At 44.6% G+C, this 24,499-nt stretch overlaps 1 protein-coding gene across 1 annotated transcript in view; it reads right to left on the minus strand.

Moving 5' to 3' along the window:
• tfcp2l1 (transcription factor CP2-like 1) overlaps nucleotides 1-24,499 on the minus strand; it is a gene marked incomplete at both ends in the record, with an annotated part of 33,556 nt that overhangs the window by 2,257 nt on the left and 6,800 nt on the right. The window contains 10 exons of the mRNA XM_083639559.1: nucleotides 2,419-2,561; nucleotides 3,401-3,483; nucleotides 7,556-7,646; nucleotides 9,295-9,388; nucleotides 9,488-9,542; nucleotides 10,486-10,586; nucleotides 12,481-12,591; nucleotides 13,933-14,085; nucleotides 15,249-15,355; nucleotides 16,816-16,921. Coding sequence (XP_083495685.1) covers nucleotides 2,419-2,561; nucleotides 3,401-3,483; nucleotides 7,556-7,646; nucleotides 9,295-9,388; nucleotides 9,488-9,542; nucleotides 10,486-10,586; nucleotides 12,481-12,591; nucleotides 13,933-14,085; nucleotides 15,249-15,355; nucleotides 16,816-16,921 — 1,044 coding nt within the window. The remainder of the gene's footprint in view (nucleotides 1-2,418; nucleotides 2,562-3,400; nucleotides 3,484-7,555; nucleotides 7,647-9,294; nucleotides 9,389-9,487; nucleotides 9,543-10,485; nucleotides 10,587-12,480; nucleotides 12,592-13,932; nucleotides 14,086-15,248; nucleotides 15,356-16,815; nucleotides 16,922-24,499) is intronic.

The raw sequence follows: 24,499 nt of genomic DNA on the forward strand, positions 1-24,499 counted from the left end.
CAGTATTTCTTTTGTGAAGTAAATGGGTAAATGAGTCGAATTGATTTTAGTAAAAAAAAAAATCCGGCCCCCATGAGGTCTCAGTTGAACAAATCCGGCCCTCTACCTAATATGAGTCTGACACCCCTGCTTTATAGTATCAGAAAGGATCACACGTATTTGCACCCAAGTCTGGTCCAGTTTGTTAGAGGTGTTTGTGATTGATTCACACAAACGTAACGTAACATAATCTGAACCCGCACAGAAACCATATAGAGAACTGCTTTCTCTGTGTAGTTTGCACATTCCTCTGTTCCTTTAAAGTCTGGCTGGTTAATGAGCGATTTTCTATGCTGTTGCTTTTTATGGCGGGTCATTAGTATACGTAACGTAGCCAGACAGATATGGCTAGTCTGGCCGAGACAGAGGAACAACTACAACCTGCTCTTTGCGTTTCTGTCAGAGACAGCCAGTCAACTCCACGACCCTGTTCGCCCTGCCTGCTGCCATGGAGACCCACTGTCGCTTGACGTCCATTTTGAGCTTTATGTTGCACTTCACCTCTACTCAAGAGAATCACAGTGTTTCTGTTATCGGACGCAAAATATCACTCATTTACATGTTTCTAGGATTTTCCTTTTTAAATATCCCCCCCCCCTGATTTTTTTTATCCCCCATTAGTGCTCATTTCACCCTCTGCCGATCTGGGGAGAGCCGAAACTGGCTCCATGCTTCCTCCGAGACATGTGCAGTAGCCATCCGCTTCTTTTCAGGGGAAGCTTCACCGGTAGGACATGGCACGTGGGAGGTATTATATTATTGCATGTTTTGATGAGGGCTTCCTATATGAAGGAAACCCCCAGGGGGCACGGGGAGAACATGCAAACTCCACACAGAAAGGCCCTTTTGACGACCCCACCCGGGCGGTGGGCACTTGAGGACATGCAGACGAGCACTCATTCCTTCAGCGCTCACAGCATCCCAGGTGGGAATCGAACCCAGGACCTTCTAGCTGTGAGGCGACAGCGCTTACCACCGTGCCCCCTGCCATTCATTCTTATACAGTATTAAAAACAACTTCCGCAGGCTTGACAATTTGCCAAATCCATCACATAAACCTTTCAATTTGGCTTCGTTACAGTCTGCTTATCTGTTATCACTATTACAGTACTCTCTGCTTATACTGTCAATCACATGACACCCACATGAAGAAATGTAAAGTCTCTGGCAGGAAATAATCTCTCAAAAATATGTTTCTTCACAAACGTTTCTCGCACTATCGTCACATCCATCTTTTTTTATTATTTGCTGCATCTTTGTTAGTTTGGACGATGGTTCATTTCGAGCTAGTAAAAATGTCTATTTTAAAAACAAGCTGAAAGGCTTGACGACCCCACCCGGGCGGTGGGCACTTGAGGACATGCAGACGGGCACGCACTCCTTCAGCGCTCACAGTGTCCCAGGTGGGAATCGAACCCAGGACCTTCTAGCTGTGAGGCGACAGCGCTTACCACTGTGCCCCCCTGTGTTTCTAGGATTTGAAGCTGGATGTTTGAAGCAGTGTTGTAGTCAAGTCACTATGTCTCGAGTCCAAGTCAAGTCTGTGTCGAGTCCCCATTACCTGAGTCCGAGTCCAAGTCCGGAGTTACTGAATGTAAATCCGCATTTAGGTGGAACACACATGCCTGCCTTTGAATAATGTCACTGTACTAATATAGCTATCAATATCTTATGCCAAATTATTAGGGCCTATTACAAAGAAGTGTGAGTCCTCGTCTCCAACTTCCCAGTCCGAATGCATAGAGACACTGCATGAAATAGGCCACGCCCATCACGGGGGAAATCGCTCCGTTCACTCCCATTCACCAGCGTCATTTTCCTTGAATTAAACATAGCTAAAAGTTGTTGTGTGGTGGGGCTCCGCAGACAACAAATGTAATTTTTAACGTTATTTTCATTAATTTAAACATGCCTAAAAGCTCATGTCATAGTATTTCACTTCAGGCCACTGTGTGGGATCGTTTATCCAGCGTTGTTTGGGCAATTAAAAGGGACACTGCTCCAGGCCAACTGAGTTCATTTTCTCGATGTACCTTTCCCTCTTCATTGGAGGAAGTGTACTGAAATAATTGTTTGGAATTATCTAAAAAGAAAACTGTCCAAATCCCTGTAAAACCCCACAAAACTATTTCTATCTGACGAGAGTTCCTCCGTTCGCCCCGGTTAGCCGCGGTTTGTTTTGCTAGCTGCAGTCGTCAGGCAGTGCTTCCTTGTATTTTCCCCCGTCTTGGGCGTGGCTTTTGAATGATGACGCGTTTTGCAGTGTCTCTATGTTTGAGTCCAAGTCTGAGTCATCAGTGCTCAAGTCCAAGCTGAGTCACAAGTCCTGAAAATGAGTCCGTGATTCGGAGAGTCGAGTCGGACTCGACATGGATATACCTCATCGGAGACCAGGACGTGGATGCCCGTGGGTCCTTGTCTGTAGATGTGGGTGATCTGCTGTGGAGTGACGCTGTACAGCATGGCGACCTTCTCAGACAGGTCCAGCAGCGTCAGCTCGTCCAGGTACAGAGCGTGGTAGACTGCATGGAAGACAGGGAGAGAGGCTTAGGAGAGAAACCCTGCATGTTCTCAACCGGGGCTGAAAATCAGAGGGCGTATATGCATGGATCTCCCTGTAAGACTGATGTAAACCTCTCCATGGCTAAGTCAGACAAAATGTAATAACATCCTGGTTTTTTAATGTTGTTTTTCAGATCAGAGAAGTTCTAAAGGCAGGCTTGTCTTGTCTACAGTAAATGTGTGTGTGTGTGGGGGGGGGGGGGGGGGGGGGGATTCCCTGATATTCCATGACTCAAATGTGGGAATTGGAATTGGGAATGAGAGGGATGGGACATACTGATTTATTTGTTCTCCCTGTTTTCTCCCCAATTGTACTTGGCCAATTCCCCCTGTTGTCCCAGGCGTGGTTCCACCCGCTCTGCCGATCAGGGGAGAGCCGTAGACTAGCACATGCTTCCTCCGATCCAGTCGCTTTTTCATCTGACAGCAGCACCAGCAGGACATACTGTAGCGCGTGGGAGGATCCCGTTATTCCTGCCAGTTCCCTTTCCCACCAAACAGACTGACCAGAGGAGGCGCTAGTGCAGCGACCAGGACACATACCCTTAATCTGTCTAACCACCCGCAGAGACGGCCAACTGTGCCTGTATGGACGCCCGACCAAGCCTGAGGTAACACGGGGGCTCGAACCTGCGACCGTTGTGTTAGTAGGCAGGCAATCTATCGCTGCACTACCCGGACGCTCGACATAGAATATTTGAGATAAATCCAACATAAGTGGGGGCCTGACGATTATGGTGAGAATTAAACAAATCTTTGCATTAGTTAATCCTTGTTGTCGTATTATGTCTGCACCTACCATCTCCACCCCCCGGCTTGATGGGAGGCTGATTTTTGCTCTGCTGCTGACACACATAGATGGTGAGACGTGGCTGAACACACCTGGAAAATGAGCAAAGATAATGTAATACTAGTACCGGTACTTAACTTATATAGTATATATATATATATATATATATATATATATATAGAGAGAGAGAGAGAGAGAGAGAGAGAGAGAGAGGTATCCCCCTTACAGTGTGTTTATGCTAACTCAACTCACTTCAATTAACACTGCATCAAATCCCACAGGTTCCTGAAAAAGGGACAGTCTATACTGGGAACTGAAACCAGTGTTTAGGGAAGGCTGATGGCCAACGTTACCCAAGTTCATCATTGCTTCAGAATTATTGCTTAGCTACCAAATAGAGCTGCAACGATTCATTGATTAGTGGTCAACGATTAAATTAATCGCCAGCTATTTTGGTACTCTGTTTGAGTCATTTTTTAGGGGGGGAAAATCCTCTGATTCCAGCTTCTTAAATGTGAATATTTTCTGGTTTCTTTGCTCCTCTATGACAGTAAACAGAATATCTTTGGGTTGTGGACAAGACAAGACATTTGAGGAGTGAGGACGTCATCTTGGGCTTTGGGAAACACTGATCGACATTTTTCCCCATTTTCTGACATTTTATAGACCAAACTAATTGATTAATCAAGCAAATAGTCAACAATGAAAATGGTGGTTAGTGCAGCCCTAGGAACTTCTTACTGCCAGGGTTTGTTCTTTACCACAGCTTTAGGATGCCTACATCAGTCTATTTTAACTACTGTATCTCACCTGTTTATCACAGCTTTAGCAAGCCTACATCAGTTTATTTTAACTACTGTATCTCACCTGTTTAACACAGCTTTAGGAAGCCTACATCAGTCTATTTTAACTACTGTATCTCACCTGTTTAACACAGCTTTAGGAAGCCTACATCAGTCTATTTTAACTACTGTATCTCACCTGTTTAACACAGCTTTAGGAAGCCTACATCAGTCTATTTTAACTACTGTATCTCACCTGTTTAACACAGCTTTAGGAAGCCTACATCAGTCTATTTTAACTACTGTATCTCACCTGTTTATCACAGCTTTAGGAAGCCTACATCAGTCTATTTTAACTACTGTATCTCACCTGTTTATCACAGCTTTAGGAAGCCTACATCAGTCTATTTTAACTACTGTATCTCACCTGTTTAACACAGCTTTAGCAAGCCTACATCAGTCTATTTTAACTACTGTATCTCACCTGTTTAACACAGCTTTAGCAAGCCTACATCAGTCTATTTTAACTACTGTATCTCACCTGTTTATCACAGCTTTAGGATGCCTACATCAGTCTATTTTAACTACTGTATCTCACCTGTTTATCACAGCTTTAGGATGCCTACATCAGTCTATTTTAACTACTGTATCTCACCTGTTTATCACAGCTTTAGGAAGCCTACATCAGTCTATTTTAACTACTGTATCTCACCTGTTTATCACAGCTTTAGGATGCCTACATCAGTCTATTTTAACTACTGTATCTCACCTGTTTATCACAGCTTTAGGATGCCTACATCAGTCTATTTTAACTACTGTATATCACCTGTTTAACACAGCTTTAGCAAGCCTACATCAGTCTATTTTAACTACTGTATCTCACCTGTTTAACACAGCTTTAGGAAGCCTACATCAGTCTATTTTAACTACTGTATCTCACCTGTTTATCACAGCTTTAGGAAGCCTACATCAGTCTATTTTAACTACTGTATCTCACCTGTTTAACACAGCTTTAGGAAGCCTACATCAGTCTATTTTAACTACTGTATCTCACCTGTTTAACACAGCTTTAGGATGCCTACAGCAGTCTATTTTAACTACTGTATCTCACCTGTTTATTACAGCTTTAGGATGCCTACAGCAGTCTATTTTAACTACTGTATCTCACCTGTTTATCACAGCTTTAGGATGCCTACATCAGTCTATTTTAACTACTGTATCTCACCTGTTTAACACAGCTTTAGGAAGCCTACATCAGTCTATTTTAACTACTGTATCTCACCTGTTTAACACAGCTTTAGGATGCCTACATCAGTCTATTTTAACTACTGTATCTCACCTGTTTAACACAGCTTTAGGATGCCTACAGCAGTCTATTTTAACTACTGTATCTCACCTGTTTATTACAGCTTTAGGATGCCTACAGCAGTCTATTTTAACTACTGTATCTCACCTGTTTATCACAGCTTTAGGATGCCTACATCAGTCTATTTTAACTACTGTATCTCACCTGTTTAACACAGCTTTAGGAAGCCTACATCAGTCTATTTTAACTACTGTATCTCACCTGTTTAACACAGCTTTAGGATGCCTACATCAGTCTATTTTAACTACTGTATCTCACCTGTTTAACACAGCTTTAGGATGCCTACATCAGTCTATTTTAACTACTGTATCTCACCTGTTTATTACAGCTTTAGGATGCCTACAGCAGTCTATTTTAACTACTGTATCTCACCTGTTTATTACAGCTTTAGGATGCCTACATCAGTCTATTTTAACTACTGTATCTCACCTGTTTATCACAGCTTTAGGATGCCTACATCAGTCTATTTTAACTACTGTATCTCACCTGTTTATCACAGCTTTAGGATGCCTACAGCAGTCTATTTTAACTACTGTATCTCACCTGTTTATTACAGCTTTAGGATGCCTACATCAGTCTATTTTAACTACTGTATCTCACCTGTTTAACACAGCTTTAGCAAGCCTACATCAGTCTATTTTAACTACTGTATCTCACCTGTTTATCACAGCTTTAGGATGCCTACAGCAGTCTATTTTAACTACTGTATCTCACCTGTTTATTACAGCTTTAGGAAGCCTACAGCAGTCTATTTTAACTACTGTATCTCACCTGTTTATTACAGCTTTAGGAAGCCTACATCAGTCTATTTTAACTACTGTATCTCACCTGTTTATTACAGCTTTAGGAAGCCTACATCAGTCTATTTTAACTACTGTATCTCACCTGTTTAACACAGCTTTAGCAAGCCTACATCAGTCTATTTTAACTACTGTATCTCACCTGTTTAACACAGCTTTAGGAAGCCTACATCAGTCTATTTTAACTACTGTATCTCACCTGTTTAACACAGCTTTAGGAAGCCTACATCAGTCTATTTTAACTACTGTATCTCACCTGTTTAACACAGCTTTAGGAAGCCTACATCAGTCTATTTTAACTACTGTATCTCACCTGTTTATCACAGCTTTAGGAAGCCTACATCAGTCTATTTTAACTACTGTATCTCACCTGTTTATTACAGCTTTAGGAAGCCTACAGCAGTCTATTTTAACTACTGTATCTCACCTGTTTATTACAGCTTTAGGAAGCCTACATCAGTCTATTTTAACTACTGTATCTCACCTGTTTAACACAGCTTTAGCAAGCCTACATCAGTCTATTTTAACTACTGTATCTCACCTGTTTAACACAGCTTTAGGATGCCTACATCAGTCTATTTTAACTACTGTATCTCACCTGTTTAACACAGCTTTAGGATGCCTACATCAGTCTATTTTAACTACTGTATCTCACCTGTTTAACACAGCTTTAGGAAGCCTACATCAGTCTATTTTAACTACTGTGTCTCACCTGTTTAACACAGCTTTAGGATGCCTACATCAGTCTATTTTAACTACTGTATCTCACCTGTTTATTACAGCTTTAGGATGCCTACAGCAGTCTATTTTAACTACTGTATCTCACCTGTTTAACACAGCTTTAGGAAGCCTACATCAGTCTATTTTAACTGCTGTATCTCACCTGTTTATTACAGCTTTAGGATGCCTACATCAGTCTATTTTAACTACTGTATCTCACCTGTTTATCACAGCTTTAGGAAGCCTACATCAGTCTATTTTAACTACTGTATCTCACCTGTTTATCACAGCTTTAGGAAGCCTACAGCAGTCTATTTTAACTACTGTATCTCACCTGTTTAACACAGCTGTAGGAAGCCTACATCAGTCTATTTTAACTACTGTATCTCACCTGTTTAACACAGCTTTAGCAAGCCTACATCAGTCTATTTTAACTACTGTATCTCACCTGTTTATCACAGCTTTCCAGCAGTCTATTTAAAGTCCTGTATCTCACCTTCCCTTGATGGTGTTGAAGAGACGTATGCCGTCTGCCGGGCCGCAGACCTGGATCAGATCCTCTCTGCTCATCCTCAGCAGATCAGCACCTGCAACATTCAGATAACTGATCTGTCTGCTGCCCTGTTGGACCTGCTGCTCTGCTCTGATGATGGTCTGCTGCCCTGTTGGACCTGCTGCTCTGCTCTGATGATGGTCTGCTGCCCTGTTGGACCTGCTGCTCTGCTCTGATGATGGTCTGCTGTCCTGTTGGACCTGCTGCTCTGCTCTGATGATGGGGGAGAGAATTGTTTCTGGGGCTTAAGTCCCGAATGTTTTCAGAAGCCCAGAATCTTTTAGGTATCTCAAATAACGTCGACTTTATGTCACTTCTCTCAGTCTCTCTGACTGGACTGGCAAATCAATGGAGCAAAAGTTGGTCTCACATTCGGTTCAGAGTATTTAAGACCACATTCACTATGTTTACATGCACACAATATTCCACTATTATTTGGAAAATGACAATATTCTGAATTTGAGAACGATCATGTAAACAGCATGGGGGGGGCGAGCTACGGCTGCATGTAAATGGGAATATTAGTGGATTATTAATTTAGTCGGAAAATATTGACATTTTCCGAATATGGGCAAAAACCGGAATATTGTGTGCATGTAAACGTAGTCAGTTGACTTGGTATCGTTGGGGATCCTTGATTTGCAATTATAGCAGCCCTGATTATTATGGCATGCAAATGTAGCAGATTTGTCAGCTAAACATTTATTCTGTGAATTCTCCTCCAGCATAGTATAAAATCTTTTTCTTTTTCAAAATTAGCAATGTTGTTTATATACGCCAAATTCCTACCCTACCTATGTAATGTAACTTAAAAATAATTACATCAGACAAATTTTGCATCTTTTTAGGTGTGGCAGGAATGACAATTATTCATCCTCCACATTTATTATGTTATGGTTTCAGAATGATGAAGAGAGTTGGAGAACAATCAGATGCAAAATAGGATTTAGGGCCTACAGGATGTTTGTTCTTCTTCCTGGGCATCCATCATATTTTTCCCAAATGATGTATAGATTTTTACACATTCCATCATCTCAAATGGCTTGAAAAATAGTGCACAATAGACAGAATAACCGTGACGTCACACTAACAACAACAGTCACTTCTGGGTAGACAACTGGCGATTGATTTGAATTGTGGGGATACAAACTTATTTATTGTTCATTTTTGTTGTCATTTTCGGCGGTAACTGTAACGTTTGAAGATATATCCCATAGTTAAACACGGTGGTCCGACCTATCTGACGTTTCTGTTATGCTTATTTTATGTATGCTACTGTGTTAGCATCTTTGATCAACTAAATCTACCCAACAGCAACATGCCACCGCTGGTCAGACAGACAAGCGCTAGTTTTGGGTAAACTCAAGCTGTCATTTTCTTTAGTCTGTGGCCCAACAGGTAAATTAGGTGTCCAAATTAACATTAGTGAAAGTGTTGTTGATCTCCCGGGACTCCCGCTATAGTTTTGGGCTAAGCCCCGAATGTTTACAATATCTGACTCCGCCTCTGAATACCCATTCAATTCCTCATAATGTTAGTTTTTTTCTATGACTGACTCATCTTGAACTGAACTTTTTGCTCATTCTTACTTGTGCACTCCTTGATGTGTTCCACAAATCAACATGACTTTCTGTGAAGATGTGTTGTGAGAAAGTTGTGCGTTTTGGTTTTGCCCATGTTACCTGAGAAGCAGGAGAAGAGCCTGGAGAAAGGCGAGAACCTGTGACGGTGCAGCCACTGCTGAGTGTCCTGCGGCGAGCACGAGGGCAGAAGGTGCTACATGTCAAAAAGAAGAAGAGAAATGAGTATACTGTAGCAGCAGAGCATCCACTGTGTCCAAATAATGGCCTAAACTTTAAGGACTCTGTTACTTACGTCATCAGAGCAGCCTGGCAAGAGCAGCTCCCCCTGCTGGTCTGGAGAGCAGTTGCTAAAAAAACAACAACATGCACACGAGGATGAGAACAACATTGGGATGATTGGTTGGAGTCGTTTCTTCTTACTGCTCTGAGACACATCTATTATTTTACATATCTACCTATGAAAAGTAATTGTTTTTAACTCTGTTCATATAGCAATGTTCTGAAAAATCTTGTGCTTTTGAAATGTGTGTGTGTGTGTGTGTGTGTGTGTGTGTGTGTGTGTGTGTGTGTGTGCGTGCGTGCGTGCGTGCGTGCGTGCGTGCGTGCGTGCGTGTGTGTGTGTGTGTGTGCGTGTGCGTGCACGCGTGTGTTTCACGATATTCCGCCCAGTTCCCCTCCCCCCCAAAAACAGGTACCCCGACCAACCACAGGAGGCAGTATTGCAGTGACCAGGACACATATTCGACCGGCTGTACAGTAGGAATGGCTGACCAAGCCGGAAGTACCACTATGGGGAATGGAACCTGGGTCTCCGCGGTGGTAGGCGATTGTTTTTACCTCTTACCCAGACGTCACAGTGGATAAATAAGCTGAACTTATGTAAACCCATGTGTGGTCCTAGTTGAGAATTTACAGATTTTGCTGCTTTTTCTGTTCTAGAATTAGTTCACAGTTGGTACAACTCTTGAAACCCAGCCAGCCTGAGTAATGAATTACATATTGCAGTAAATGAGAAAGGAACAGCCACATCTTTCATTCCACTCTGACGCTAATCTACAGCTCTCCTAAAAAAACTCATTCAAACTGACAGAAATCATGTTTGAGTTTGATCAAATGCAGACATGCAGTGTGAATGTGGACTCACCCCTCTGCTACAGACATGCAGTGTGAATGTGGACTCACTCCTCTGCAGACATGCAGTGTGAATGTGGACTCACCCCTCTGCTACAGTCATGCAGTGTTAATATGGACTCACCCCTCTGCAGACATACAGTGTGAATGTGGACTCACCCCTCTGTGAAGCTGCAGGAGGTTGGTGAGCTGTGGTAGACCGGGGAGGGAGTGCTACTGCTGCTGCTGCTGAGGTTCAGGGCGTCAGGCCATGGGGAACACTGGGAGAGAGAGAGAGAGGGGAGAGAGAGTGGGTGAGAGAGAGAGAGAGAGAGAGAGAGAGAGAGAGAGAGAGAGAGACGTTCAATCTAATGTACTTTCTACTTCTGCACACTTTTGTCATTATTCAACCTGGCAGGTTGACCCATGTACTGTACATACTGTATGTTTTAGCACAAACACTTGAGGAGTGTTCATTCCATTATGCAACATATCCTTCATTTAAAAAAAAATCTAACTCATTATGGATCATAATTGGCGATGTCAGTTAGTTAAATTAAACCCATAATTGCATTTTTTTTAAATACCAAGCAATAAACAATTGGTAGCCTTTCCATATATCTGTTACTGTACAGCCTAATACAGTTTGTTTCTCTTCTAGTTGAATGACACACCAGATTCTGATTGACGCAGCGCACCAACAGTCCCAATCATTGACAGAGGCCAGCACAAAAGCATGGTTAAACACACACTCTCATGTGTAGAACAGCACACACATAGCACAACACATTAACATAGTGTGAAGTACTATTACACACACACTCTCATGTAGAACAGCACACACCTAGCACAACACATTAACATAGTGTGAAGTACTATTACACACACACTCTCATGTAGAACAGCACACACATAGCACAACACATTAACATAGTGTGAAGTACACACACTCTCATGTAGAACAGCACACACATAGCACAACACATTAACATAGTGTGAAGTACTATTACACACACACTCATGTAGAACAGCACACACATAGCACAACACATTAACATAGTGTGAAGTACACACACTCTCATGTAGAACAGCACACACATAGCACAACACCTTAACATAGTGTGAAGTACTATTACACACACACTCTCATGTAGAACAGCACACACATAGCACAACACATTAACATAGTGTGAAGTACTATTAAACACACACTCTCATGTAGAACAGCACACACATAGCACAACACATTAACATAGTGTGAAGTACACACACTCTCATGTAGAACAGCACACACATAGCACAACACATTAACATAGTGTGAAGTACTATTACACACACACTCTCATGTAGAACAGCACACACATAGCACAATACATTAACATGACAGAGGCCAGCACAAAAGCATGGTTAAACACACACTCTCATGTAGAACAGCACACACATAGCACAACACATTAACATAATGTGAAGTACTATTAAACACACACTCTCATGTAGAACAGCACACACATAGCACAAACACATTAACATAGTGTGAAGTACTATTAAACACACACTCTCATGTAGAACAGCACACACATAGCACAACACATTAACATAGTGTGAAGTACTATTACACACACACTCTCATGTAGAACAGCACACACATAGCACAACACATTAACATAGTGTGAAGTACTATTAACTCAAAATGGAATAGAATACATCGACTGGCATAATGATTGTATAAGTGATGAGATGAGATATATATACGATATGATACAATATCCAGATGAAAGTCGGAAGACTGAGCTTCCTCTACTGGCAAACCTTGCCAAAACATACCTGTGCATTCCTGGTACTAGTGTGCCTTCTGAGCGTGCATTTAGCACTGCAGGTGACAAAATAATAGATTGTTTTTCATTTAAATGTCTGCAAGAGCTTAAAATGTTTGTTGTCAAATGATATTTTAGTTGTTTTTTTGAGTTGATATAAATGTAATTGTGGCCATTATCGTGGGACATATCGTATAATATCGATCGCAGCCCCCTGAATCAAATCAATTTTGTGATATCGGGAAATATCGCATCGTTGTCAAATGAACCTACATAATATCACATGGTGATCAAACTTGTGAGTCCCACCCCTACCAGATATATCCAGAATTGACCACCGAGGAACCACGCAGCGTCTCACCTCTGTTAGCATGGTGGTTTCGTGGGACGGTTGGTACTTTTCTCTGTCTTGAAGGACCTTTTTATCAATCTTTTCCCTGTCCGTCTTCAGCTTGCGATCAGCTCCTTTTGGCTTTCAGAACAAAAGGAGAGCAAATCAAAAGTAAATACATGTCATAGCATAGCTACTGTATATAAAGCTACATCACTCACATGTCATCAGACCATATTGCTGCGGTGTGTCGGTGACAAACTAATTAGATAAGGAGATAGAAACAATTGACTTATGTTTGCATCTAGTTCATATTTCCCCCAATTGTTTTGCAAATGCATATGCATGCCATGTGAAACTATTTTGGAAAATGTTCTTGCCTTTCAGCTTGTTTTTAAAATAGACATTTTTACTAGCTCGAAATGAACCAACGTCCAAACTAACAAAGACGCAGCAAATAATAAAAAAAGATGGATGTGACGATAGTGCGAGAAACGTTTGTGAAGAAACATATTTTTGAGAGATTATTTCCTGCCAGAGACTTTACATTTCTTCATGTGGGTGTCATGTGATTGACAGTATAAGCAGAGAGTACTGTAATAGTGATAACAGATAAACAGACTGTAACAAAGCCAAATTGAAAGGTTTATGTGATGGATTTGGCAAATTGTCAAGCCTGCGGAAGTTGTTTTTAATACTGTATAAGAATGAATGGCAGGGGGCACGGTGGTAAGCGCTGTCGCCTCACAGCTAGAAGGTCCTGGGTTCGATTCCCACCTGGGACGCTGTGAGCGCTGAAGGAATGAGTGCCCGTCCGCATGTCCTCGAGTGCCCACCGCCCGAGTGGGGTCGTCAAAAGGGCCTTTCTGTGTGGTGTTTGCATGTTCTCCCCGTGCCCCCTGGCGGTTTTCCTTCCTATAGGAACCCCACACCAAAACATGCAATATCCTGGTTGCTAATGTGGTTCCTCCTCTAGTCGGAGGGAGGGGAACTCGTTGGAATAGCGTGATCCTCCCACGTGCTATGTCCTACCGGTGAAGCTTCCCCTGTCAGGTGAAAAGAAGCGGCTGGCTACTGCCCATGTCTCGGAGGAAGCATGGAGCCAGTTTCGGCTCTCTCCAGATCGGCAGTGGGTGGAGCAGCAACCAGGATAAATGAATAAAAAATTAGCACTAATGGAGGATAAAATTGGGATAGAAAGATCGGGGGGCAAATATATATAAAAAAAAAATAAAAAAAATAATGAATGGCAGTAAATGGCTTCTTCTGAAGAGAGAGGATCGACAACGAGTGGTGATATCTCTGTGCAGAAACCACGGGGACTAACGTAAAGGAGACGGACAACTTAGATGATAAAGGTAATTGAGAAAAATAAACTCGACTTCAAGATGCTAATACATTTCAGTGCTGGGAATTGAAGTCACCCTAAACTCCCTCCATTCTAGATGGGTTTGGATAAAGAAAAGGGATGCAGGTCCTGACCTTGAAGACTTTGACCTGGCAGCTGGAGGAATGGACGTGTTCCATGTATTCCCCATGCTCGTTCTGGGTGAAAGTGTCCACCTGGATACGAAATGGCACCCCCTTCTCCCCGCCATGCTTTCTGGGGGTGAACTCAGTGCTGATGCAGTTGACCTGAGGAGGGGAGGGGGAGGGGAGGGGAGGCGAGGCGAGGCGAGGAGAGGAGAGGAGAGGAGAGGAGAGGAGAGGAGAGGAGAGGAGAGGAGAGGAGAGGAGAAGGAGAGAAGAGAAGAGAGAGGCTTTAGAACTTGAAGTTCGTCAACATACATGTATGAGCATTTAAAACACTCCACACTAACCCTGAAGATCAAGCAACAAAGCAGACTTGTCCCAGGCCAGAAGTTGGTGGCAGTATGTACGTACTGTACGTACTGTATGTACTTTATGTATTGTATGTATTGTATGTATTGTATGTATGTATGTATTGTATGTATGTATGTATGTATGTATGTATGTATGTACAGTACAGGTATGTACTGTACTAGAAATCACCTTTCCCGCCCTGCAGCTCGGCTGCTGCGTGGCCTCGCCTGCTCTATTGGCATGCGCAGCGCACAATTTGCAACTTCGCATCACTGATGACATCACAATTGCTGATCACATCATGGAGTGCTCGAGTGATGTCACTCAGCGCACAATTGCTCAACTTCGGCCTTGCCCGCAGCTTGGCTGCTGCGTGGCCTCACCTGCCCTATTGAGAAGGACAGTCCTGTAGCCATTAGAATTCTTCTCTCGTCTATCGAGAACATTTTCTTTGCTTTAGTTTTAGTGCAGGGAAATTTTGTGTGTTTCTGATTAATTTGACTAATGTACTGATATACGGATATGTGTGATTCTACTGTTATTCTGTTAGGTGTATCTCCATAGTGTTGATGTGGTTTCTGTAGCTGGGAGTGCGTTTTTTTTAAGTATGTTTTTGTTTGTCTATTGCACCACCACCGTCTTCTCCCTCCCAGGGACAACATGCAAATTAACTAATACTGTAGCTATTTCTGGCGCAATGTATTTATTGTGCATTGTCCCTGTCAAATAAACAATGAAAATAAAGATTGGCATGCGCAGCGCAGCGCACGTTTGCACAACTTTGCATCACTGATGACATCACTCACTGATGACATCACAATTGCTCAAGAGACATCACTGATGATGTCATAGACATTGTGACATCATCAGTGACATCGCAATGTGGGACAAAAACTTAAACAAACAAACTGAGCCCACTTACTCCCTTTTATGTTGTTGATGATGATGATGTATGTATGTATGTATGTATGTACCTGGATGAAAACAGAAGCGTTCTTGACAGGATCCCAGAGGAACTCAATGGTGTTGAGGTGCAGAGGATGTGCACGAGGCTCAGCTATCCCTACCGACAGTGGGATATCTGCAAGTAATGAGTCAGTCAGTCAACCTCGTTTTCAAAGCCAAACCAGGAGAACTGACTAAAACATGCTGAGTACTAACTACCCCCAGTATTGTACTTTTGGTTTCTGAGCAGCCAGCAGCTCCACACTGGTGCGGTCAGCAGTTACAGTACATGCCTTGCTCACAGGCATGTTGACGCCAGTTATTGAGGAAGGGGAGGATGTTACTTACTTTACTTTCCCCACCAACATCAAGCAATCAATCAATCAATCAATCAATCAATCAATCAATCAATAAATCAATCAATCAATCAAGTCATTAGTGAAAAATTGATTTTGAAAATTTGACAGCAAAACCAAATATGTGTAAAACCTGACATGTAATGATAAAACCAAGAGCCTATATTTAGCTCCATTTGTGAAGCAACTTAAATCTGCATTCTTTCGAATGGCCTGCAGGGGGCGACTCCACTGGCTGAAAAAATAAGTCGATTTACATGGAAGTGAATGGGAAAATTACCATACTTTTTTTTTTTTTTTATATAAATATATATATTCCCCCCCCCCCCGATTTTTTATCCCATTTTTATCCCCCATTAGTGCAAATTTTAATTTATTTATCCTGGTTGCTGCTCCACCCTCTGCCGATCTGGGGAGAGCCGAAACTGGCTCCATGCTTCCTCCGAGACATGGGCAGCCGCTTCTTTTCACCTGACAGGGGACATAGCACATTCCAACGAGTTCCCCTCCCTCCAAACAGGCGACCCTAACGACCAGAGGAGGCACCACATCAGCGACCAGGATATTGTATGTTTTGGTGTGGGGGTTCCTATATGAAGGAAACCCCCAGGGGGCACGGGGAGAACATGCAAACTCCACACAGAAAAGCCCTTTTGACGACCGCAAACCCCGCCCCCGAACTCATTTGATTGGTCGCTGCAATTGCTTCTTCCTGAAAACGTGCGGCAAGTAATTTTTTTTGGTCAAGATTAGGGTTAGGGTGTGAAAAAAGTGCACAACACAGGTTACACCAGGTGATGGCGCCACCTGTTGTACTCTATAAAAGGTGACATCAGCAAACCAGAATTGTCCCCCTTCTTTATTTCATAGATAATAACATTTGATATTTTAATGATACTAGGCATCTCGCGCGCTACGGGCGTTCGATTACCTAGGCTCGCCTGCCCTGCAGCCCGCCGAGCTGGCCCTGCAGCTTGCATCACTGATGACATCACATTCCTCCCCGATTCTACCTACTTATACTCCCATCACTTATATAGCCTCAGACTGATGACATCACTGATGACATCATCACTGAACTATAGCCTCAGCATTAGCATTAGCATTAGTCTGACCTAATTAAAAAATCCAGCTCCGTCAGGTACCCATATATATATATGATATATATATGATATTGAAATGTCCATTCAGAACTCTGGTCACCTTATATTACATGATGGTTTGGTGGAATCACTCTCACCTATATCCAGGATTCGGTCTCCAGGTCTGCTCCACCTCCATCCCTCCAGCTGCTGGTGCTCCATGTACTGCAGCCGCCGGTCATGGAACACCACGCGCACGATGCTCTGTGGACAGGCGGGGCCGGGCGTTAGGGTGGGGCACAGCGACGTGACCGGGCAGCTCGCACAAAGCCAAACACACAGACTGTTGGGCAAAGTGCGAGAAAAGGCTACCCTCATTCCTTAAATCACACTGAGGCCGTTTCAGTAGGCAATGCTCAGGAGTTGGAAATTCACAATGAATTTCGTCTCCGTTTCTGCCCGTCAAAGTCACACTTTGAAAGAACATCCACACATTCCCGTGAGGAAGATGATACAGTAGCTACCAATGAGCGACTTATGGACATCTGATGATGCCTGTTAAAAGTACTGTAACTTTTCCAATAACAAACAGGCTTCCCACACTCACTTGGAGATCAAATTTAAGGACTTTTCAATGACCTTCGATAAGCAGGTTTCAATGACCTTCAATAAGCAGGTACTTGCTACTCAAAATTGGCACATTTTGGGTATAAGACCAAATATATTGGTCAAAATTAGGCATCTGTTTTTTTTTTACTCATCATCTTGTCATGTCAAGAAATCCAAGACAAACCTCCATCACAAATTCCATTACCTCTGGATGGGAAATGTTGTGAGTACAGAGAAAGCGTACGCATACTGATGAACATTTTCCAAAAGCCTTATTTGATTTTTCACAAATCCAGTGACTGGGAATGATTTTCAAGGCCTGTGGGAAGTGATGGGAACCCTGAGCAAAGACTTTCAGTCAGCCTTTGACGAGAGCCCCTGTCCTGTCCTGTGTCTGTCACTAGGAGACATCTGTCGAGGAACAAGTGATTGAAGAGTCTCTATTTCAGGTAGGCGAAGACTAGTACATCATTATCTCTTCTCCATAAACAAACGATAAAAATAAGAATAACCCCACTCAGGCATTATGATTACGTTAATGACATACTTCTTCTTTTAAATCCTGCCAGGGCATAAAATAAGTCACAAAATGAAGCAGCTGTAAGAACGGGTATAGGAGCGTGGGGACTGTTTACAGAGGGGGGGGCTTCATGACTCTTTGGGACGTCCTGTGTTGACAGAGATGCCACCTGTCTCATTCTTGTGTCACTAGGCTGCCACAGCTAACATAATGGTCCTGACCAACAGCAGCGTGACGACAAAGGAATCGTAAATGGACACACTCATACAAGACTGACTTCAGCCAGATGATTCTCCTTTACTCTTAAAGGGACAGCTCACCCTAAAATCCAAAACACATATATTCCCTCTCACCTGTAGTGCTATTTATCCATCTATATCGTTTTGCGTTCGTTGCTTGAGTTTTGGAGATATCGGCCGCAGAGATGTCTGCCTTCTCTTGAATGTTTGGAATCAATCACTTTTAGCATGGAAAAGAGCCGAGAATCCATCCATTTTCTAGACGTAAAACTAACTAAAATTGATAATGTAATTGCCACAACCATCTATAGAAAACCGACAGATAAAAACAACCTCCTACAATTTTCTAGTCACCATCCAATGCCCTTGAAGAAAAGCCTGCCTGTAAGTCAATTATATAGACTCAAACGTATCTGCAGCTCTGAGGAGGAGTTTCACTCCGAAAGTGAGAACATGCTGGGAAGATTTAAAGAAAAGGGCTACCCAAAACAGTGCCTTAACTCAGCCATGGTCACTGTAAATCAAGTCGAAAGAAAAGAACTGTTCCAAAAGAAAGAAAGGGACAGAACACCAGGCACCATCAACTACGTCCTGACTTATGATCCATTTAGTTCCATTATTAAGTCCACAGTCTTGAAACACTGGCACATTCTGTCATCCGATAGAACCCTAAATGACCGCTTCCAACACCCTCCTCGCTTTACGCATAAGAGAGCGAAAAGTTTGAGAGACCGCTTCGTTAAAGCGGACTCATATTCAAGGCCAGAGCCTTTTATTTATGGAAGCTTTCCATGTAGAACCTGTGTATCTTGTAGCCACATGATTAAAACAAATGCATTCCACGATTCCCATACTGGAAAGAGTTATAAGATCAGATCTTTAATAACGTGCAATTCTACACATATAGTATACTTATTATTCTGCCAGTGTAAAAAATATTATGTTGGACAGACATCCCGCAAATTAAAAGTTAGGTTAAACGAACACAGAAGTAATATAAAGCGGGCCGACATCAATTCTCCCGTGGCACGGCACTTTAACGAAATGGATCATAAAATCAGTGACCTCAAGTGTATAGGTTTGGAGATGGTGTATCTTAATAGAAGGGGTGGTAACCATGAACAAATCCTTTTGCAGCGTGAATGTATATGGATTCATCGGCTCCAATCCATGTTTCCTGCTGGTATGAACGAAGAGCTTAATTTGACTCCATTCCTGTAGCTGGAGACATAGCCTATATCTGTAAACACTCGTCTATCAATAATGACTAGTACAATGATTTATGAACGGTTCTACACAACCTGATACTCCCAATGTGCTACAGTTGATTTCCATACAGATTTTTAAATGTTTAAATGTTTTGAAATATGTAAATATTGTAACGTGTTCAGGTAATCCAAGTATTACCTGTAATGTGATGTGCAACCTAAGTGTCTGGATCGCAGCTAGGAACTGATGTGTGTGGGTGTGTTCCTAGGGGGAAGGGGATATATGTGACCAGCGGCCGGGGCGGAAGCCAGTCAGTGCCATGCGGGCGAGCAGACCGGTTGTTGTGTCTAGAGCTAGCGGTGTGAAGCTAGCTGCTAGGAGCTAAAGAAGCCTGTGAATAAAGAACCTGTACCAACTATACCTCACCGTTCCTTGGCGTATCACCGATACGCTACATTGGTGCCAGACAGTAAAGCGGTAACGCCTCTGATTCGGCCGAGAGGGGAGAGGGTGAGGAGGAACGACGGAGAAAGTGCGGAATGGAGCGGCTAAAGATGAAAAGGGAGGTGGAAGAGTCTGAAGCCTCGGTGTATCCGGAGAATAGGGGGGAATACAGACGGATGAAGGAGGAATACAGACTGATGAGGGAGAACCTCGGGCGGGAGGAGAGCGGAGCCGAGCCGGGCCCCGCTGGCAGACAGGCGGGGAGTGACGAGGCTGAAGCACGGCACGCGACGGCGGGGGATGGCGCCCGCAGAACCAGGAAGGACGTGCTCGTCCCGAAATACAACGGTAAAGGCGAGTGGGAGGCATACTGCAAGCAGTTTGAGGAGGCTGCAGAATGGAATGGCTGGACGAGAAGGGAGAGAGCCAGCCATCTCGTGATGTCCCTCGAGGGCGAGGCTACGGCGTGCGTGTCGGCAATAGCGGATACAAAGGACTTGGATGTGGTGATGGGGGCCCTGCGGAGACGCTTCGGACGATGTGAAGAGCAGGCCATCGTAGCCGCGGAACTGTGTAACAGACGCAGACGGCAGGGTGAGTCGCTGCGTGCACTGGCAACAGACATTGAGACTCTCAGCCGGCGCGCATACAGCCAGCTACCGACGGAGGCGCTGGATGGGTTAGCCCTAAGCTACTTTGTCCAGGCCATCGAGCCACGGGGTCTAAGCCAGAAGGTAACGCTGGGACATCCAAAAACACTGGGAGCAGCGCTGGAGTTGGCGCTGGAGATAGAGACAGTAGAAGGCTGGGATAAGAGCAGCGGCATAATGGAGGCCGCCCCAGTGGTGAGAATGGCAGCGGAGAGCCAGCTACAAGAAGAGCCAGCGTGGAAGACGGCCTTGGCAGAGCAAGGCAACATGGTGAAAGAGCAAGGCAACATGGTGAAAGAGCTATCTGAGTCGGTGCGCCAGTTAACAGAACAACTGCTCCGAAGCGCGACCCTGCAGCCCACCCCACGAGACAATACCGGGGCCAGGGGGCCCGGGGCCATGCGCTGCTGGACCTGTGGACGCCCCGGGCATCGGGCCAGAGAGTGCCGCGGAGGAGCGTGGAACCAGGGAAACGGCGCGGGGCCCGTCTAAGAGGGGCGAGACGGGCCCCCTACGTCATATTCCCTATGGCCACGTCACCGTTGGAGGGGGCCCAGCGGTACAGACGGGGAGGTGGGGCGTCGCCTTCCCCCGAAGCAGACGACATCGCCGGCGCTGTCAACATGCAGAACGGGCCGCACACGATGAACGGCTGCCATGTTCAGGTCCGCCTGCAAGGGAAGCCCTGTGTCGCCCTGGTGGACACGGGGTGTACGGCAACGCTGGTGAACTACAACATGATGCCAGAGGGAGCGCTTCTGGAGCAGCCAGCGGACCAGCTGCTGAGGACAGTATCCGGTGAGTTGATGCCGATGAGGGGAAGGGGGTCCGTGATGATAACTGTGGGGGGACAGACAGTGAACTTTCCGGTATGGGTAGTAGAGATGGCGGGGCCCTGTATCTTGGGGGAGGACTACTTGACGCTAAACCAATGCACAGTAGACCTAGGGAAGAGCACACTGACGTTTGCAGGGGGGCCGGTAGTCCAGATGGGTCACCCTCCCACCGCTCCAGGGGAGCAACCAAACGTCAATAACATCACTGTATACCGCGTCACAGTTGAGCACGGGCCCCACGCGGAGCCGCAAAAGAGACTGTGTTGGACATGTGGAGAGCCGGGCCACGTGGCGAGGTGGTGCAGAAGCGGTCCCGGGAGACGGACCGGGTATGCGGGACAACGACATGGTCAGCAGGGAGCCTGCTGGGCATGCGGCGAGATTGGACACCTGGCTAGAGAGTGTCAAAAGGCTGTCGGGGACCGGAGGGCAGCGGGAGAAGAGAGACGTGCAGGCGGCGGACAGGTGAGACTCTGCTGGACTTGCCGTTCGCCTGGGCACTTAGCCAGAAACTGCACTGCGCCCCCCACGGTTGCTGTGCGGAAAGCCGAGGTGGAGAGCGAGGCCGGTTGTGTTCCCCCTGCTGTCCTGAACACGCCGTCCCCTGGGGAAGGGGGGCGGGAGGACGACCGAGTGCAGGAGGTGGAGGAAGACGAGGAGGACTGTCCAGATGTGGATCTGGAGGACGACAGAGCGACCATCAAGGATGTCGACGTGAGTGAGTGGAAACGCAGGCAGGCGGAGGACGCGGAGATCGGTCCGGTGCTTGCGTGGGTGGCGGCCGGACGCCGGCCCCCTGTGAAGGAGACTCACATGTTTTCCGGTGCCACGAAAGGACTGTGGAACATGTTTTCCGACCTGCGGCTAGATGAAGACGGGCTGTTGGAGAGAACAGAGCACGGGGTAAAAGGGAGGCAGGCGGTTGTACCCGGTTACCTGCGAGAGTTGGCGCTTAAGGGGGCACACAAGGGCCCTGGTTCCAGTCATTTTGGGCCCGAAGAGACACTCACCCGCATCCGTGGACATTTCTACTGGGGCAAACAAAAGGAGGATGTGCGAAGATACTGCGATGCGTGTGAGGACTGTGGGGCACAGAGGGGGGACCGTGCTGACTTACACTGCAGAGGATTAACCCCACTGGGGGTTGAGCGGGACTAGCGTGTTTCAGGGGGGACAGAAGCTGTAAAAGGGGGGATGGAAATGGGGTTTAAATGAAAAATTAAGAAGTTGCTGGGAAAAGAAAAGTTAAGGAAAATGTGGGGGCTTGTGTTTAATTGAGATGTGGGGGTTATTGTTGAATGGGCTATTGTGTTGAATTTAAATGAATGTGTGAAAAAGAAGGAAATAATGAAAACTAGACATTATGGAGTGCCTAATGGGAAACTAGACATTATGGGGGTACCTAATGGAAAACTAGACATTACGGAGTACCTAATGAAAAACTGGACATTATGACGGGGGTGCTGAAAAGAAAAGACTGGTTGTTGGGGAATTATAATTTGATGTGGTGATGGGAAAAATGTTGTGTTGGTGTGTTTTGGTACAGGGGGATATGTGTGGGTTGTGGGTGTCAATGTGGGCATTGAGCTAATGTTGGGTGAGGAGTATGTAACGTGTTCAGGTAATCCAAGTATTACCTGTAATGTGATGTGCAACCTAAGTGTCTGGATCGCAGCTAGGAACTGATGTGTGTGGGTGTGTTCCTAGGGGGAAGGGGATATATGTGACCAGCGGCCGGGGCGGAAGCCAGTCAGTGCCATGCGGGCGAGCAGACCGGTTGTTGTGTCTAGAGCTAGCGGTGTGAAGCTAGCTGCTAGGAGCTAAAGAAGCCTGTGAATAAAGAACCTGTACCAACTATAACTCTCCGTTCCTTGGCGTATCACCGATACGCTACAATATGTTCGCATAATGTATTTATCCAGGATATAATCGTATCAACACCATAGCCATTACGCATTCATGATCATGTGTGACATAGTCTACCTATTAACTGTGCTAATTGCTGATTGTGCCCACCTGTCATGTTGTCAGTCACAGCCTAGTTAAGACCTGTCTGTTTCAACCATTCTGCACTTGCACACTGATGAAGGCCGGACGGCCGAAAACGTTTTGTTGCTAAAGAAAAAGAAAATTAAAAACGATATTCCTTGAGTGCGGTCCCCATCTTTTCATTTATTTGTGCCTTCTCTTGAATACAATGGAGCACTCGGCTTGTAGTGCTCGAAGCACCAAAAAAATACATTTGAAAAACTCAACAGCAGTGTCTCTTTACAGAAATCATGACCCGGTTACTCAAGATAATGCACGGACTTTGTTGTGAGCAGTTTCATGGAGGAACTATTTTCTTTTGCAGTCTCATGTAGGAACTAGCTAGCAGCTAGCGGGTGTAGTTCGGTCAAAAAGTTCCTATCCATTCCTAAATCTATTTCTTTGGCACTTTGAGCACCACAAGCCGAGTGCCATCCAGTTCCATTGTGTTGGAGAGAACGCAGAAACTGCGGCCGATATCTCTAAATATCTCAGGCAACTAACACAAAACGATATAGATGGATAAATAGCACTACAGGTGAGAGGGAATATGTGTATGGATATATATATATATATATATATATATATATATATATATATATATATATATGGGAATATATATAGAGCTGTTCCTTTAAGTGAGTTGTCTTGACATAAATAGCTTATTAGATTTTTTACTCAAAAGCATTTTGACAAACAATGGCTGACAGACCCCCCTTGTGGCCATTCTGGGCTCTACAAGTGACACCGCTCTGATCTCTGGCAGTGACAATGGCCGGTGTATTTGGGTACCGTGATGGGCAAAAAAATTTTTTTTTTCCGATTTTGGAAATCTGATGCTGTACTTTCATTTGAGATGAGAGAGTTGGGCGAGATTCTCCATCTGGAGAGGCTTATTCAAGATTGCAGGAAGGAGGAAAGTGTTGGATAAGGCATGGGGACCAGTGCTGAGTCACTTAAACGGGTCTGAAGGAGGGTGGAAGTGATGGATAAATGACTGTAACAGTGCTACGTGCGTAGCTATAGGATTATTTACTCTCTCCCCCCTGATTCTGCGTTGGTGGTTTTTACTCTAGTTTCCCAGCATAACTGTCTCGCCCATTGATGTGAAATCCGTCAAATGATAATTGTACGCTCTTTGAACCTCTTTCCCTCGGCTCAAAGTTCATGGCATTTTTAAATGAGTTTTTGGTTACAGTAGATGCCTGATACAAGGTCTGTGGTTAACACAGGTTTATGATATTTATATATTTAGTTTATGATATTGATATATTTAGTTCAGGGTAGGAATTTAGCCAGGGGCAAGG

Source organism: Poromitra crassiceps (genome assembly GCF_964638095.1).
Source record: "Poromitra crassiceps genome assembly, chromosome: 6".
NCBI lineage: Eukaryota > Metazoa > Chordata > Actinopteri > Beryciformes > Melamphaidae > Poromitra > Poromitra crassiceps.